This window comes from Sapajus apella, unplaced genomic scaffold, assembly GCF_009761245.1.
Source record: "Sapajus apella isolate SASKATOON/1434 unplaced genomic scaffold, GSC_monkey_1.0 scaffold7, whole genome shotgun sequence".
NCBI lineage: Eukaryota > Metazoa > Chordata > Mammalia > Primates > Cebidae > Sapajus > Sapajus apella.
This window is the reverse complement of record NW_022436947.1, coordinates 12,543,731-12,561,073: the sequence shown is the minus strand read 5'-3', so window position 1 is coordinate 12,561,073 and position 17,343 is coordinate 12,543,731. Positions and strand designations below refer to the sequence as shown.

General features: G+C 43.9%; 1 protein-coding gene, 1 non-coding gene and 1 pseudogene across 3 annotated transcripts in view; 2 read left to right on the top strand and 1 right to left on the bottom strand.

The window, feature by feature from the left end:
* Window positions 1-10,900, bottom strand: part of TNPO3 (transportin 3) — a 101,636-nt gene extending 90,736 nt beyond the window's left edge. Inside the window, exon 1 of one of the 2 annotated variants that reach the window (XM_032276017.1) lies at window positions 10,364-10,900. In XM_032276017.1, the coding sequence (XP_032131908.1) occupies window positions 10,364-10,483 (120 nt within the window). In that variant the 5' untranslated portion in view covers window positions 10,484-10,900. The remainder of the gene's footprint in view (window positions 1-10,363) is intronic. The other variant, XM_032276018.1, reaches the window with a different exon arrangement.
* Window positions 10,901-10,939: 39 nt separating this feature from the next.
* LOC116550199 lies at window positions 10,940-12,894 on the top strand (annotated as a pseudogene).
* A 3,284-nt stretch (window positions 12,895-16,178) lies between these two features.
* LOC116550480 lies at window positions 16,179-16,282 on the top strand. Its single transcript, XR_004268442.1, has one exon. It is a non-coding gene; the product is annotated as a small nucleolar RNA U13 (small nucleolar RNA).
* Window positions 16,283-17,343: the final 1,061 nt, after the last annotated feature.

Below are 17,343 nucleotides of genomic sequence, written 5' to 3'. Positions count from 1 at the left end.
ACAGCTACTTGAGAGGGTGAGGTGGCAAGATGGCTTTGAGCCTGGGAGTTTAAGGCTGTAGTGAGCTATGGTCGCACCACCGCACTCCAGCCTGACTTTGTCTCAAAAAAACAAAGTTAAGTCCCAGCACTTTGCGAGGCCGAGGCAGGCAGATCACGAGGTCAAGAGATCGAGACCATCCGGGCCAACATGGTGAAACCCTGTCTCTACTAAAAATACAAAAAAATTAGCTGGGCGTGGTGGCGCGCGCCTGTAGTCCCAGCTACTCGGGAGGCTGAGGCAGAAGAATTGCTTGAACCCGGGAGGCAGAGGTTGCAGTGAGCCGATGTCATGCCACTGCACTCCAGCCTAGCACCTGGTGATGGAGTGAGACTATGTCTCAAAAAAAAAAAAAAGAAAAAAAAAAAGTTAAAATTATAAATTTATGTTTTGAATATTTTACCACCAAAAAAAAAAAAACCCTGTAAAACCTACTTTCCATTTCCTCTATAAACATCAGTGCAATCATTATAAAAGAACGCTGAAGAAATATCTGAAAAGCTTAGGAAAAACTACTGTAATTAGAAAATGCAGCAGTAACCTGATAATTTTATATCCTAAATCAAACTATCGACTTTGGCCCAAAGCCTGGCAAGCTAAGAAACTAATCAAAATATGGAGAAATGTCACCACATAACAGACTACCATGGCAACAGAAATACTGTCATAAAATCACACACATAGTCTGTTAGGTATAGTGAACCCCAAGTGTCTCTTCAAAGAATCAGTATGTCAGTATGTTCAGCTCTCTTATTCTTTCTCTATTTTAAAGTTTAATTTCCTTGTAGTTTCAGTAAACAACCTTTTTCCACCAGTTCTAATCAGTAGTTCACATCTGTTCCCCAGCCCCCGGCTCCATCATGACTCATCCAGGTCACCTGCTTCAGTCACCTGCTCCCATCACCTTTTCTTTCTGTTTTTTTTTTTTTGAGATGGAGTTTCGCTCTTGTTACCCAGGCTGGAGTGCAATGGCGCAATCTCTGCTCACTGCAACCTCCGCCTCCTGGGTTCAGGCAATTCTCCTGCTTCAGCCTCCTGAGTAGCTGGGATTACAGGCGCGCCCCACCATGCTCAGCTAATTTTTTTTGTATTTTTAGTAGAGGCGGGGTTTCACCATGTTGACCAGGATGGTCTCGATCTCTTGACCTCGTGATCCACACGCCTCGGCCTCCCAAAGTGCTGGGATTACAGGCGTGAGCCACCGTGCCCAGCCCCCATCACCTTCTTTGACCTACGTCACCCCTGGCTACCTGCTCTGACCCACCCGTAACCATCCTTCCCGCCAAACCACCCACCCTGCCACTCCAGCTTGGACCCCTGCTCTCTTTAAAATAGCCAATTGGGATTAGTCTAGCTTGTGCGGTCTAACCCTAGCCAAGAGGGGAATGACACCAGTAGGGGTGACTCCCATCAGGCGTAAGTACCCGTTTTCCTCCCTTGTCCAAATGTGTGCTTGCCATTGTTCCATCTGTGAGCCGCACCCTTCTATAGAAGTAAATTGCTTTGCTGAGGAAATTTATATTCAAGTGCTACTTCTTTTGTGGCATTGAAAATTCTACTTACAACAAGTCAATACTTCAAAGACATGAAATGTTCTACATTTGCACTGTATGGTACTTGGAATGCGGTTAAATGCAAATAAGAAACTGATTTTAACTTTTACTTAATTTTAAGTTTAAATAGTCACACTGCACTGGTGGCTACTTACATTGGATGACACAGCTACATTAGTAAACTCTCTCGGGAGAAAGATCTTTGGTTTTTATTATTTACATACTCCCAGTTTCTACCAGTGCAAGGCGTACAGTATTCCTAGACTGAACTAATCTACTGAGTTGTGTAGGAACATTTTCTATTTTCTAGAAAGTTTTCCTTTCAAAAGCATGTTTTGACTGGAAGTGTGAGCATTAGCCCACATGAAAAATGCCTAAACTTTCAGGATAAATCGATAACTATAATTACCAGAGAAAAGCCAAAAACTCTAGGTTTTAGAACCAGGCTAAAAAGTCAATAAATTCCACAAGGGAAATTCCACTAGGAAAGAAGTTTGAAGCTGAAATTCCATGATCCATGTATTAGAGTCTATTCTCATGCTGCTAATAAAGACATACCCAAGACGGGGTAATTTATAAAAGAAAGGGGTTTGATTCACAGTTTCCCATGGCTGGGAGGTCTCACAATCATGTCAGAAGACAAAGGAAGAACAAAGGGATGTTTTATATGGCAGCAGGAAAATGGAACTCCCACTTATAAAACCATCAGAACTCATGTGACTTACTGCCACAAGAACAGTATGGGGGAAACCCATCCCCATGATTCAATTATCTCTACCTGGCCTCACCCTTGGAGGAGGGATTATTACAATTCAAGGTGAGATGTGGGTGAGAACATAGCCAAACCAGATCAACCCACAATCTTTCTTTTCTGATAAGATATCTAAGAAGAAAATTCCTGTGGACATGTGATAAACCAAACATGACAATGCCAACTTAGTCCATCAAAGCATGATTTTACTTCATCTGCTTTATGCTTTTGATGCTTTTCATCAAAAAGCTGCATACACCCATATGCTGAAACATGCCTTTTCAGTTTCCAGACTGAACTGTAAAATTTTGAGGTAACATCTAACCCAAAGATTATCTCTGTAAAAGTTATCTCCTACTTACAACTTAAATTACAAACTTATAACTGAGTAGCTTAAGTCACTGACCCTAAAAAGAGATAGTCTTTCCTTCCACAGCTCTCTACAGCTTCTACTAATTTTGGTTACTGAGGGTGGACAAATGAAACTATTAAATGTACAGGATGGGCTACTATTAGATAAAGATTCCTTTAAGATCTGCCTCAAAATACTCATTCTTTTAGAACACTTTGAAGTTATCAGTGATATCTACCCTTCACATAAAACATAACCATGGCTGTATGTCTCCAAGAATTTTGGTAGAAGAAGTTTAAAGTAATGAAAACAGATTCTTCAGATAATGACTGTTTTATACAAATATTAGAGAAAGAGAAAAGACGCTCACTCACAGCACAGGCTAAAGCATATTCAAATTATACCTCTACACCAAGTCTACTGTCACCAGGTCATTAGAACTATACTAAATTACTCTAAAATTAGTTAGGTGGGGTGGCAGGAAGGAATAAGGATAACAGTTTTGCAAATATATATTCTTGCAAAAAGTAGTTTTTTAGCAAACCACACAAATTCTATGCCTTACCAATTTCAAGTAGATGTTAAAATGCTATAGTTATTACTACTTAAAACACGCTTTTGTTCCAGTAGACAAAATCTCCTGGAAAGAAAAAATCCACATATTATTTTTGGTTACAAATGCCACTTAGAGACAACTTAAAGAGAGCCTTGGCCAGGCACAGTGGCTCATGTCTGTAATCTCACCACTTTAGGAAGCTGAGGTGAGAGAACTGCTTAAGCCCAAGGATTCGAGATCAGCCTGGAAAATATGGCAAGACCCTGACTCTACAAAAAATACAAAACATTACCCAGGTACAGTGGAACATGCCTGTAGTCCCAGCTATCCGAGAGGCTGAGGTGGGACGTCTACCTGGACCCGGGCTCAGGTGAGCAACAGAGCCCTGAGCAACAGAGACCCTGTCTCAAAAAAATAAATAAATAGGCCGGGTACAGTGGCTCACATCTATAATCCCAGGATTTTGGGAGGCCAACGTGGCCAGATTACTTAAGGCCAGGAGTTTGAGACCAACCTGGTCAACATGATGAAACCCCATCTCTACTAAAAATACAAAAGTTAGCCGGGTGCGGTGGTGCATGCCTGTAGTCCAGCTACTCAGGAAGCTGAGCCAAGAAAATCGCTTGAACCCAGGAGGTAGAGGTTGCAGTGAGCCAAGATGGTGCCACTGCACTCCAGCCTGGGTGACAGAGTCAGACTCTGTCTCAAAAAATAAATAAAGAGAGCCTTATTGAGTCAAAACGTTCCTCTCCCTTTCTGTACCTAAAAATTTGCAAGTATAAAATGAGGGCAATATATACACATCATAAAGATTTTTTTAAAAGAGAAAAAAAAAGGCTGGAAGGATTGAAGAGCATTATAGGAGGTGAATACTGTTTCTTTTTAATTAACCACATACATGGTAAAGAGTGATAGCAAAAATAAATACAATTCGCAGATAAAGAAAAATGTGAGTTATCCATCTGAGTATCTGCATGTACACACTTCTGACAATCAACATTTTTAAGAACCTGTGTGTGAAGAATCTTGATTGTTTATCTTAACAACCATGATTTATTTCTTCAACTATGGGTACTAGACTATATAAACAAATGTGACAAGAATCCCAGTCTCGTAGGGGAGGCAAAACACTTATTTTCAAAAAGGTTAAAAAAAAAAGGCAAACACAGGCCAGGCGTGATGGCTCACGCCTGTAATCCCAACACTTTGGGAGGCCAAAGCAGGCAGATCACTAGGTCAGGAGTTCCAGACCAGCCTGATCAACAATGGTGAAACCCTGTCTCTACTAAAAATACAAAAATTAGCTGGGCATGGTGGCATGTGCCCGTAATCCCAGCTACTCAGGAGGCTAAGGCAGGAGAATCACTTGAACCTGGGAAGTGGAGGTTGCAGCAAGCCAAGATCGTGTCACTGCACTCCAGCCTAGGCGACACAGAGAGACCCTGTCTCTCAAGAAAAAAAAAAAAAAAAAGCAAACAATGAAATAAAGTGCTGTAGGCCGGGCGCGGTGGCTCACGCCTGTAATCCTAGCACTTTGGGAGGCCGAGGCGGGTGGATCGCAAGGTCAAGAGATCGAGACCATCCTGGTCAACATGGTGAAACCCAGTCTCTACCAAAAACTACAAAAAATTGGCTGGGCATGGTGGCGCGTGCCTGTAATCCCAGCTACTCAGGAGGCTGGGGCAGGAGAATTGCCTGAACCCAGGAGGCGGAGGTTGCGGTGAGCCGAGATCGCGCCATTGCACTCCAGCCTGGGTAACAAGAGCGAAACTCCGTCTCAAAAAAAAAAAAAAAAAGAAATAAAGTGCTGTAGGCATTCAGTGGGGGGCAGAAATCACTTTGGTTGAAGAGAAGCAGTTAAGCCTTCAAAGATAAAGTAGAATTTAGGTTGGGCTTTTAAAAGATGGGTTAGTTTCTGCGTTTGAAGACAGGGTTGGGAAAGAGTAAAAGCACAGAATAAAGTTGGGTAAAGGCGGCGTCCACTCTACCCCAAAATATTTGTGTACTATGAGAAATACCTCAGCTATTTGGATGCTAATGGGAAAGACTCAGTAAAGGAGTCTAAAGATGCAGACAAGACATGGGATAAACCAAAAGATCAAGGCCCAAAGATTTCAGAAGATCCAGAGATGCAAAGCACCGAGATCTGACAAGAGAATAAGCAGCTGCATACACCTATGCTGAAGTTTGACCAAATTAGAGGGGAAAGGTGATGGTATATTTATAAAATGACTAGAATGATAGATCTTGGAATCCACATTTGATAAGGAGAGAAGTAAAGACAGGAATACCTTATAAAGAAAAAGTAAGGGACAGTAAATGAACCAAGGTTTTGATAAAATTCAAGAACTAACGCAGGGACTTCTGTCTAAAATGACTAAACTAACTGATTGAACACAGCTGTCTGCTCTTGAGTCCTTCCAAAATTCACTAAAAATCAGAGTAAAGATCTTTTTTAAAAAAGGCTAAAACCCACAAGGACAAAGAGAACGGAAACAGATGACAGTTATCAACAGAACAGTGGAAACTGGAAAGCTAAAGGATAGTGTTAACTGTCTAAACAGAATCGAAAAGGCTGAAATTTGCCTTTTCATGGGGGGGGAGGGAGAATGAGATAAGAACGAGGAAGGCAAGGGATCAACTATTCCCGTTGCAACACCCAGGAAGACTGGGGAATTGGAAGCACAGGTACATCCGCAGGCAGATGCACAGGCGGAACAGAAAATAAAGGAGTAGAACTGGTTGTGGTGGTATGTGCCTATAATTTCAGCTACTAAGGAGGCTGAGGAGAGAGGACTGCCTGAGACAGTCTGAGACAGTCTGAGTTTGGGTCCAACCTGGGCAATATATCGAGACCCCATCTTTTCTTTAAAAAAAAAAAAAAAAAAAAAAAAAAAGGGGGGGGGGGAAAAGCCCAGTGATGCACCCTTTAAAAAAAAAAAAAAAAAGTTTAAATAAATAAAAGGGTCAAAATCTGTGTAAGAAGCAGTAGCCTCCTAAATTTCCTCCCTGACTCTGAGCAACCAGGCTACTACTCTCCCACCATAACAGAAGACTCAAGGTTTACTGTGGAAAGATTGAAGTAGAAGGTCTCTGGACTCTTGGACAACAGACTCAGCTAAAGACAGGAGTATCATGCTGAAAACAAGAGATTTTAAAACCTACGTACTTAGTAGTGAGATCCATCCCCTGGTTTCATTCCCTGACCTGGCTTTAGAACACTGGCAGTCTAGCTTATAACCCCCAGGCTGACTAGAGAACTCAAGGTAAAAGCAGCCCAAGAAAAATAGACCAACAGAAAAGCAATGACAGAAAGGATGAAGGTTTCCTTTTCAATTATCCATTAAATGGAAGAGTAACCCAAGAAAACATCATGGAATCCAAGAATCAGTGGATCCAGCACAATAAAGAGGCAAAAGGAATTCCCTAGAATAGTTTTTATGGAATCCCAGGACAATAATTATCCAACAGACCTAGAGAACTAGGCCAGATTGGAGCAGGGAGATGGAGGGCTCTTGGGATAGATATTTCCTTCGGCCAAAAAAGAAAACAAATCACCAGTCTGAACAAAGAGGATATTTACATTACTGAGATTTGGAGATGAATTATTGTGGATATATAGAAAACAAAATGTAAAAAAAAAAAGGTATTTGATTGCCACCACGAAAAAAAAGGTTGCACAAAATTTTGTTTTAAAAATAAAATTTAAATATTATTAAAATCACATAAAGATTTTAAAAAAAAAACTAGGTGATGCTGAGATTCTTGAGCCGAGCCAGCAAATGGGAAAACAGTGGCTTCAGAGCAGAATGTCTGAATCAGTGATTGGGAGGTGTGGTGAATTTTTTTTTTTTTTTGACAATCTCACTCTGTTACCCAGGCTGGAGCGCAGTAGCAAAATCATAGCTCACTCAGTCTTGAACTCTTGGGCTCAAGAGATCCTCCCGAGTAACTAGGACTATAGGCTAATGCCACCACACCCAACTAATTTTCCTTTTTTTTTTTTTCGTAGAGATGGGGTCTTGCTATGTTGCCCAGTCTGGTCTTGAACTCCTGGTCTCAAGGGATCCTCCGCCTTTGCCTCCCAAAGTGCTGGGATTACACGCATAAGCCAATGGTCCTGGCCTGGCTGGTGACTTTTTTTTTTTTCTTTTTTTAAGATGGAGACGAGCTCTGTGGCCCAGGCGGGGGTGCAGTGGTGTGATCTCTGCTCACTACAACCTCCACCACCTGGGTTCAAGAGATTCTCCTGCCTCAACCTCCTGAGTAGCTGGGCGTGGTGGAAAAAAAATTTTTTTTTTTGTATTTTTAGTAGAAACGGGTTTCTACCATGTTGGCCAGGCTGGTCTCGAACTCCTGACCTCAAGCAATCCATCCACCTCAGCCTCCCAAAGTGTTGGGATTACAGGTGTGAGCCACTGTGCCCATCCTGGGTGGTAGCTTTTTAGTAAAGACAAGATCCAGGGTGTGATTCTGTGACTTGGTGGCTGAAAAGAATGAGGAGTTAAAGGAATCAAAAGGCCAAAGTGTTAGCTGAACTGTCAATCTAGATGCTGAAGTTACCTGAACATGTGTGACTGCTGGATATTTTCCAGCTCCACTTTTCCACCCTCCTCTATCATGTGGTCTGCTCCAATAGGCTGACCTGTATAGACCTGACCAACAGGTCACTGTGTCCTCTGGCTTCCATTGGGTTTGGCCAATGGGGAATCTCAGCAAGAAACTAAGAGAACAAGGTCAGGATATTCATTCCTCCAGCTTCATTCCCTCAAGGTCCCCTGAAACTAGCTGTGTCCCTTTGGCTGAAAGTCACCATTCCTCTCAAGGCAGCTAACTCCATACTTTTCAAGTAACTACTTCCTCTCTTAAGGGACGTTAACAGTTCAGCTACAGGTTACCAAACTATTTCCTGTTGAACCACCATACCTAAATCTTTATAAGAGGCTTTATAAAATAAACTCAAATTATCCTATCAAGTATGCCATCAGTTCCTGTCTGGACTCTATTAACTGTGATGGTGAAGATGATGTAAGGCCGTAACAGAGGAGCGGAAAGTATGGAGAGAAAGTATGGAGAGAAAAATGATAATATTTAAATAACAACTGCTAACATTTTAATCTCTATGATCCAAGAACTTTTCTAAGCTCTTTGCAGGTATTAACTCATTTAATCACAACTACCCTCTGTGGTAGGCAAGGATTTTTGTCTGGTTAATTTCCAAATCCATACACCCAGCACAGTTGCTGGCACATGGTAAGCACGCAAACATTGATTTAAAATACACACAACAAGCAGGTTTAATTAGAAAGAGATGACTTTTGTAGCATAGTGTAGTATTTCTCCTATTTATACTTTAGAAAACTATACGAAGATCAGGGAATTGTGACTTCCTAGAAATCACAGAAACACCAAATGAGACCATTTGTGAATGATTTTCTTGTGTAGCCTACAGTGAGTCTTATTCCTTTATTTTCTGATGAGGTAAACCAGGACTTGGGTGCCAATTTTTTAAGTTTAATATTCAAAGTCAAAGTTGTGGCCAGGCAAGGTGGCTCACACCTGTAATCCCAGCACTTTGGAGGCAGAGACAGATGGATCACCTGAGGTGAGGAGTTTGAGATCAGCCTGGCCAACATGATGAAACCCCATCTCTACTAAAAAATACAAAAATTAGCTGGACGTGGTGGCGGATGCCTGTAATCCCAGCTACTCGGGAGGCTGAGGCAGGAGAATCACTTGAACCTGGGAGGCGAAGGCTTCAGTGAACCAAAATCTCACCACTCCACTCCAGCTTGGGCAAAACAGCCAGACTCTGTCTCAAATAAATAAATAAATAATTAGTTGGGGGTCCTGGAGGGCACCTGTAATCTCAGCTACTAGGGAGGCTGAGGCAGGAGAATGGCTTTAACTGGGGAGGAGGCTGCAGTGAGCCAAAATCGCACCCCGGCACTCCAGCCTGGGCGACAGAGTGAAACTGTCTCAAAAACAAAAACAAAAACAAACAAAAGCCAAAGTTGCTCCATACCAAGACCAGATTTTTAAAAAGTCAAAGTTGCAAATGCGTTTGCAGCCTAGGGGCTGATTAGACAAGGAAGAATACCTTTAAATATCAGCTTAGTTAAAATAAAGGTGGGGGGGGGCAAAAAAATATGCTTGTGAATATAAAATGCAAAAATAAAGGTAAAGGTGAGGCTGTAAAAATGTCAGTCTGTAAAAATGCCTCTTTAGTTTTCAAAGTACTTAACCATTTTTAAAGTACATGCTACCTACGTCAGCCAGATCACCAAGTATACACATTCACACAGAAATGAAGCACAGCAAAGGTGTGAAAATTAGGGGAGGAAGCATAAAACATGAATCAAATAATTCGGAAATACAATACATATAAGCTACAATTAAATATCTCATTGGATGCACCTACAGTTATACGGAATCATCAAAGCGGCAGTGATACCCATCTTATAAATAAAAACCTAAAAGCCAGAGAAATAACAAGGTTAGAGGATTAATAAGAAACAAAATGAGAACGCCAAAGATTTTCTGAAAGCAGAATTAATATTTTTTCTTCATATTATGTTGCCACTCCAAAGCAAGGGGAAAATTCACACAAGAATCTAGAAACCTGAGAAGTTTCGAGAAGAACAGACTCAAACTGGAATGAAAATAGGCAAAAAGAATGAGGCAGAAGGCTACGACTAGGAGGAAATTGCCAGATGCAGTTCTTGGACACGGAGGGGAGACGAATAAAGCCTTCTTAAGCGGAAGGTGGAGAAACACTGGGATTGGATTTGGTGGGAAGACAAAACGGAAAAGCACGGCCCAAGAAGCAACAGCAAAGGGAGAACTTAAACAGGACTAGATCGATGCCGCAATCGAGAAGACCTACAAATCAGATTCTACCCGGTGGGGAAAGGACGAAAAGTCGACCGATCAGGTGCGACTAGTTTCCGAAACGCGGCAACGATGTAGCTTCGCAGCCCCACCCCACGGCTGCAGCTCCTCCCCAAGGAGGACCTCCTGAGGCCAACCGCCGGGCTCAGGCTCTCCCCAGGAGCCTAGGTCCCACCCCGCCCCGGCCCCGCGGCATAGAACTGCCTCTCCGGGCCCCTCACCGAACGCTGCAGCTCCCCAAGCCAAAACGAAGCGCGCTCCTTTCCGCTGGGATCTGGGTCGTGGTAAAGCGCCTGCACTGCCTGGTACACGAGCTGCAATGTCGGCTTTGCTCCTTCCATGGTGGTGGCGGTAGTGGCGGTAGCGACGGCTCTGATTCTTCTTCCGAGGCTTCCCCGGTTGCTCCTCCTTCGCGCTTCCTCACTGTCTGGGCCACGGCCGCTCCCTGACTGGCGCCATCTCCTCCTCTTCGGCCGTTACCAGGGCAGAAGGGTCCCCATGGAAGTTGCCCCTCGGAAACAGCTATTAGGTCGTATTCAGGTTCCTGGCCTTTTTTCCGGTTTTTCCACTAGACTCCAGACTTCTGAGTCCAGATTCTGGTGCTCACCTCTTCACTCGCTGATTTGCCCTCAGAAGCCCATCTTCGCACGCCACACACCACAGAGTGCACCTAAGGCGCGTTTACCCGGACCGGAAGCGGCAGCACCGACACCTTTGGCACACTTCCGCCTGGTGCACTACAAACGGCCTCCTTCCCGGCACGCCTCCTCTTGTCTCCCGCCCCCTCCAGGAAGTGACCCTGCTGGGCCAGGAGCCGGCGAGAAGTGCTAGAGTTGTTGTCTGGGTTTCTCGCTTCCAGCTTGGGGGCTATAGCACCGACATGTGTCCTATATCTGAGCTGCTTTCAGGTCCTTGGAAATGAAGCCGGCTTTTTCCTCCCCTTTCCGACTTCCCCATCCCTCTCCAAAGAATCCTTTTCTGCCCTGGTGGTCAAGGCGCGTCAATTCAACTCTCCGTAGAGTGGCCACAGTACTAGAGATCCAAAGATGACTTAAGACGTGGTTCCTACGCTGGCTCTAGTGAAGGAGACAGACACGTAGTCAACGGAACTGTTTTACAAGCCTGAAATATGTGCCACATAGAGAAATGCCTAGAATATCTGTTCAGCTCCGCTTTATTAAGTCTTAAGCCCAGAGGAGGTCTTTCTTTCTGCTTACAGTTCCTGGTGCTCTAACTCCAGAGCATTTTGCATACATCTTGTAGGATTATTCTCACATTAAACGGTATTTTTGTGACTGCCTTTCTGTCGGAATCCAAAACTAGTGTCTAATAATTCACAAAAGAAAATAGAAATCTTGGAAACTGTGCTATGGAGAAATTGGAGACAAAAGGTAACAGTATGTGCACTAGTAAATAACTGCTATTTGATAAATGCTCACAATGTGTAAAACACTGTAGTTACAAGATCTCATTTAATCCCCCTAACAGCCTTACCAACTATTAATAAAACCCATTTTAGGCACTGACACTGACCATGGCTCCAGCGCCATGATGCCCTCCAGGAAGTTCTTCGTGGGGAGAAACTGGAAGATGAACGGGCAGAAGTGGTGTCTGGGAGAGCTCATCCGCACTCAGAATGCGGTCACAGTGCCTACCGACACTGAGGTAATTTGTGCTTCCCCCACTGCCTATATCGACTTTGCCTGGCAGAAGCTAGATCTCAAGATTGCTGTGGCTGCCCAGACTGCTACAAAGTGACTAATGGGGCTGTTACTGGGGAGATCAACCCTGGCATGATCAAAGACTGCAGAGCCACGTGGATGGTGTGGTCCTGGGGCACTCAGAGAGAAGGCATGTCTTGGGGGAGTCAGATGAGCTGACTGGGCAGAGAGTGGCCCGGGCTCTGGCAGAGGGTAATCTCCTGCAGTGGAAAGAAGCTAGATGAAAAGGAAGCTGGCATCACTGAGAAGGTTGTTTTCCAGCAGACAAAGTCATCACAGATAATGTGAAGGACTAGAGCAAGGTCATCCTGGCCTATGGACCTGTGTGGGCCACTAGTACGGGCGAGACTGCAACACCCCAACAGGCCCAGGAAGTACATGAGAAGCTCGAGGATGGCTTAAGTCCAAAGTCTCTGATATGGTGGCTCAAAGAACTGGTATCATTTCTGGAGGCTCTGTGACCAGGGCAACCTGCAAGGAGCTGGCCAGACAGCCTGGCGTGGATGGCCTCCTCAGGGGTGGTGCTTCCCTCAAGCCAGAATTCATGGACATCAGCAATGCCAAACAATGAGAACCATCCATCTTTCCTACCCTTCCTGCCAAGCTAGGGACTAAGCAGCCCAGAAGCCCAGTAACTGCCCCTGCCCTGCACATGCTACTGCTGGTATCATCTGCCCCCTCTTATGGCTTCATCCAAACTGTACCTTCTTTACTATTTATATCTTCACCCTGTAATGGTTGGAACCAGGCCACTCCCTTCTCCACTTACTATAATGGTTGGAACTAAATGTCACCAAGGTGACATCTACTTGGCTGAGAGGTGAAACGGGTATGGGTCTCCTAGGCCTTAGTGAGGGGATGAGAGAGAAATCATCCTCTCCCTTCTTACATTGTGAAGCCAATCCTCCCCTCAGAAGCCAGGGGTGCTGCCCTCTCCCACGATGCCAATGCCTGTGTGTACTGTGTGTATTGTGTATGTGAGCCACCTCACATGTGAGGGAATAATCACCTGGCACTTAAAAAACAAAAAACACCATTTTAAAGAAAGAGAAATAGGTAATGTAATTTGCCCGAGGATACAGTTCTTAAATGAAAGCTAGGATTTGAATCCAGATCCGTGTTGCTCCAAAAGCTGTTAAATCACACAATCCCTATCATCTTGTGTGTTCATTTGCTTCTGAATTGTTAGTCAAGGACTTTTTAACTGCCAATACCATAATGGAAACAGTGTTACTGCACAGAGTTGATATCATTTTAGACAGAAAAAAGAAACTTGATATTTTAGTTACGTAATCATTCATTTAAAAAAAGATTTAGTGCTGGGGTTGATGGCTCACAACTGTAATCCCAGCATTTTGGGAGGCCGAAGCAAGAGGATTGCCTGAGGCCGGGAGTTCAAGACCAGTCTGCCTGGGCAACAAAATGAGACCTCATCTCTACAAAGAAATACAAAAAAATTAGTGGAGGCGTGGTGGTGGGTGCCTGTAATCCCAGCTACTTGGGAGGCTGAGGTGGAAGTATTGCTTTGGCCCAGGAGGTGGGGGTTGCTGTGAGCAGAGATTGTGCCACTGCACTCCAGCCTGGGAAACAGAGTGAGAGATCATATCTCAAAACAAATTTTTTTCTGTGTATGAAAGGACACTGTCAAGAAAGTGAAGTGATAGTCCACAACAGGGGGGGAATGTGCAAATCACATATCTAATAACTGATTAGTATCCAGAATATATAAAGAACTCTTACAGTTCAACAATGAAAAGACAACTCCATTTTTTGGGTTTTGTTTGTGTGTGTGTTTTATTTTTTTGTTTTGAGATGGATTGTCACTCTGTTGCCCTAGAGTCACTCTAGAGTACAATGGCACAATCTCAGCTCACTCCAACCTCCACCTCCTGGGTTCAAGTGCTTCTCAGGCCTCAGCCTCCTGCATTGCTGGGATTACAGGCACTCACAATCACACCCAGCTGATTCTTGTATTTTTAGTAGAGATGGGGTTGCACCGTGTCAGCCAGGCTGGTCTCGAACTCCTGACGGCAAGTGATCCACCCGCCTCGGCCTCCCAAAGTGCTGGGATTACAGGTATGAACCACTGTGCCCAACCAAAACTTATTTTTAAAAGTTCTATGGGCTGGGTGCTCAGGAGGCTGAGGCAGGAGAATCGCTTGAACCCGGGAGGCAGAGGTTGCTGTGAGCCAAAATCGTGCCACTGCACTTTAGCCTAGGCGACAGAGCAAGACTCTGTCTCAAAAAAAAAAAAAAAAAAAGTTCTATGGTTAGGGATTATTAAAACACCACTTGGATATTTAGCTAACAACTGGGGGGAGGAAAAAAAGGTAGAGGTGATACCTAACCCAGAGTAGAGAGATTGGGAACACCATCTGGAGAAATTATGTCTACACTGAGACCAGACTGATGGATAAATAGGAAGCAATTAGGCAAAGAGTTAAATATTGTAGGCAGAAGCAACAATATGAAAGCCTAGAGGCAAGGGAAAAAATTATGTTCTGAAGACTGAAACTAGGTGAAGCATAGAGTTGGCGTTGGGTAGGAGTAAGAAATGAAGCTAAACAGTGTTTTACCCGTCTTTGTGACCTCCCACCATTACCTGATACATAGTGGGTGCTTAACGAATGTCTTAAGGAACATGTTTCTTAGTTCCCTAGTTTTTTTTTTTTTTTTTTTGAGATGGAGTTTCGCTCTTGTTACCCAGGCTGGAGTGCAATGGCGCGATCTCGGCTCACTGCAACCTCCGCCTCCTGGGGTCAGGCAATTCTCCTGCTTCAGCCTCCTGAGTAGCTGGGATTACAGGCACACACCACCATGCCCAGCTGATATTTTGTATTTTTAGTAGAGATGGGGTTTCACCATGTTGACCAGGATGGTCTCGATCTCTTGACCTCGTGATCCACCCGCCTTGGCCTCCCAAAGTACTGGGATTACAGGCGTGAGCCACCGCGCCCAGCCCAGTTCCTTAGTCTTAAAAAAAAAAAACTATTCTAGCTTCAACATGAAATGGCTTGAGCTGGGAGGGTGGCAAGAACAGAAATAAGAAATGATTGCAATAATCGTGGTGAGGAGTGAACGTAGCCTGGAGTAAAGTGTTGGCAGTGGGCATGGAGATACAGACGTACTTATGAACTTAGGGGGATGAATCTTGAAATGGTGATTATTTGAGATGCAAGGTATGATGAGAGGGAAGAGAATCCAGGCCTTTGAGATATGGAACCTAAAGGAAGAAACGGCCTTTATGGAAATAGGGAAGGATGTGAGGATGAAGCTTTCAAGACCAGCCTGACCAACATGGTGAAACCTCATCTCTACTAAAAATACAAAAATTAGCCAGGTGTGGTGGTGTGCGCCTATAATTCCAGCTACTCGGTAGGCTGAAGCAGGAGAATCACTTGAACCCAGGAGGCGGAGGTCGCGGTGAGCCAAGATCGCGGCACTGCGCTCCAGCCTGGGCAACAGAGCAAGATTCTGTTCCCCCCAAGCAAAATAAAAGAAAATTTGTGGTGAACTTCAAGATACAGTAATAAGCATAGGTTGTGGCCCTATAGAGGCCTCGTCAATTCTCTTCTCTCCCTTTGACACCCACCCCACCCCACCCCACATTATCCTCCAACTTCAGGGTAAAGTGAGCCACTGCACTTTGGGGAGAAGTTACAAAGACAGCGTGGCAGAGGCCAGTGGTTTTACTTCAATACCCAGCCTTTTCTTTCCTAGAGTTCTTTGAAGAAATATTCTTTTTTTCTTAAGCTAATTCAAATTAAGTTTCTGTCACCTCCACCGAAAATTCTGGTCAGACTTCATCAAAATCTTAGTCAGCTCGACCTACCATAACAAAATACCAGCTTGAAGAAGAGAAATTTATTTTCTCACAGTGTTGGAGGCTGGAAATTCAAGATGAGGGTACCAGCCTGATCAGGTTCTACAGGGACCCTGTGTCTGACTTGCAGGTGACCACTTTGTTGCTCCTCTTCTTGTAAGGCCACAATCCTCTTGGATTAGGGCTCTACCTTATGACCTCATTTGACCTTAATTACCTCCTAAAGACATTATGTCTGGATACAGTCACATTGGGGGCTAGGACATCAACATATGAATTTTGGGGGTACACAACTCAGTCCATAGCGTCTGCCATCATGCCCACTGGCCTTGGAGAGTTAGTAGAAGGCGCTCGTCCTTGTCCAGAAAAATCCGATAACATCAGTCTTCTTTGGCACACAGACTGTAGTAAAAGTTCAGGCAAAGCCATGCTGACTGCATCAGGGACAGAGATATGTTGATATGTTATGCTTTACTGAAAGACAATACCTTGATCCTCTTGTAGTTGACAAGCATAATAATGGGAATTTCACGTGTATGTGTGAGACGTACCTCCCTCCAAACTTGTTACCACATCTGCACATTACCTGCCTGATGTGAAAAAAAGAAAAGAAATATTATTTTTTAAAAGACAATGCCTTTGAATTGGATTTCACAGCTCCCTGCCAGGAAAACAAGCAGTCACAATTTTCTCAGGTAGTAACGGGACTCTTACAGGATAAAAGGATGTATGCATAAGAATGTTCATCTTAGAGTGGTTTCCCCTAATGAAAAAGTAGAAATATCTTCAATGTCCATCAACAGGCATTTTGATGTCCATCAATAACTTTAGGATATATGCATGCATTGGATAGTAGGCAGCCATTGAAAATCAAGCAGGAAGAACTCTCATTAATTTTGTTACGTATAATAATGATATTGTGGTTATACAGGAAAATGTCCTTACTTAGAGGTACAGAAGGTTCCCGACTTATGATTTTTTGACTTTACAGATCTTGAACTTCCATGAATCTTGAGAGCACCAGTTAACTGCCTACAGCCAAAAGGAGCCTTGCTCAAAGATTTTCTGAGAGACAGTTGTGAAATGCTGGGGTGGGAAAGTACTAAGTAGCTATGCGGTTTTCTGAACATAAACAGAGTGAAATTCATTTCAGAAAAAGAAATAGGATACAGAGAACACCAGGGAAAGAGAATAGAAAAAAAAACATTCCTAATTCAGTAAAGGGAGCACCAAACTACCTCTGACCTCATCTCTCTTATCACACTCAAAGTCTTTCCTCGTCGGTTTTCTCTTTGGAATCCAGGTGCAGAGGAGGGGGGAATGTAGCTTTCACCCCAAAAGCTTAATTTGTATAATTCATATTGTATCCAGTTTACTGATACTCAGCCCAGTATTATTAATACTTCAGGGTGGGCCGGGCGCGGTGGCTCAAGCCTGTAATCCCAGCACTTTGGGAGGCCGAGGTGGGTGGATCACGAGGTCAAGAGATCGAGACCATCCTGGTCAACATGGTGAAACCCCGTCTCTACTAAAATTACAAAAAATTAGCTGGGCATGGTGGCGTGTGCCTGTAATCCCAGCTACTCAGGAGGCTGAGGCAGGAGAATTGCCTGAACCCAGGAGGCGGAGGTTGCGGTGAGCCGAGATCGCGCCATTG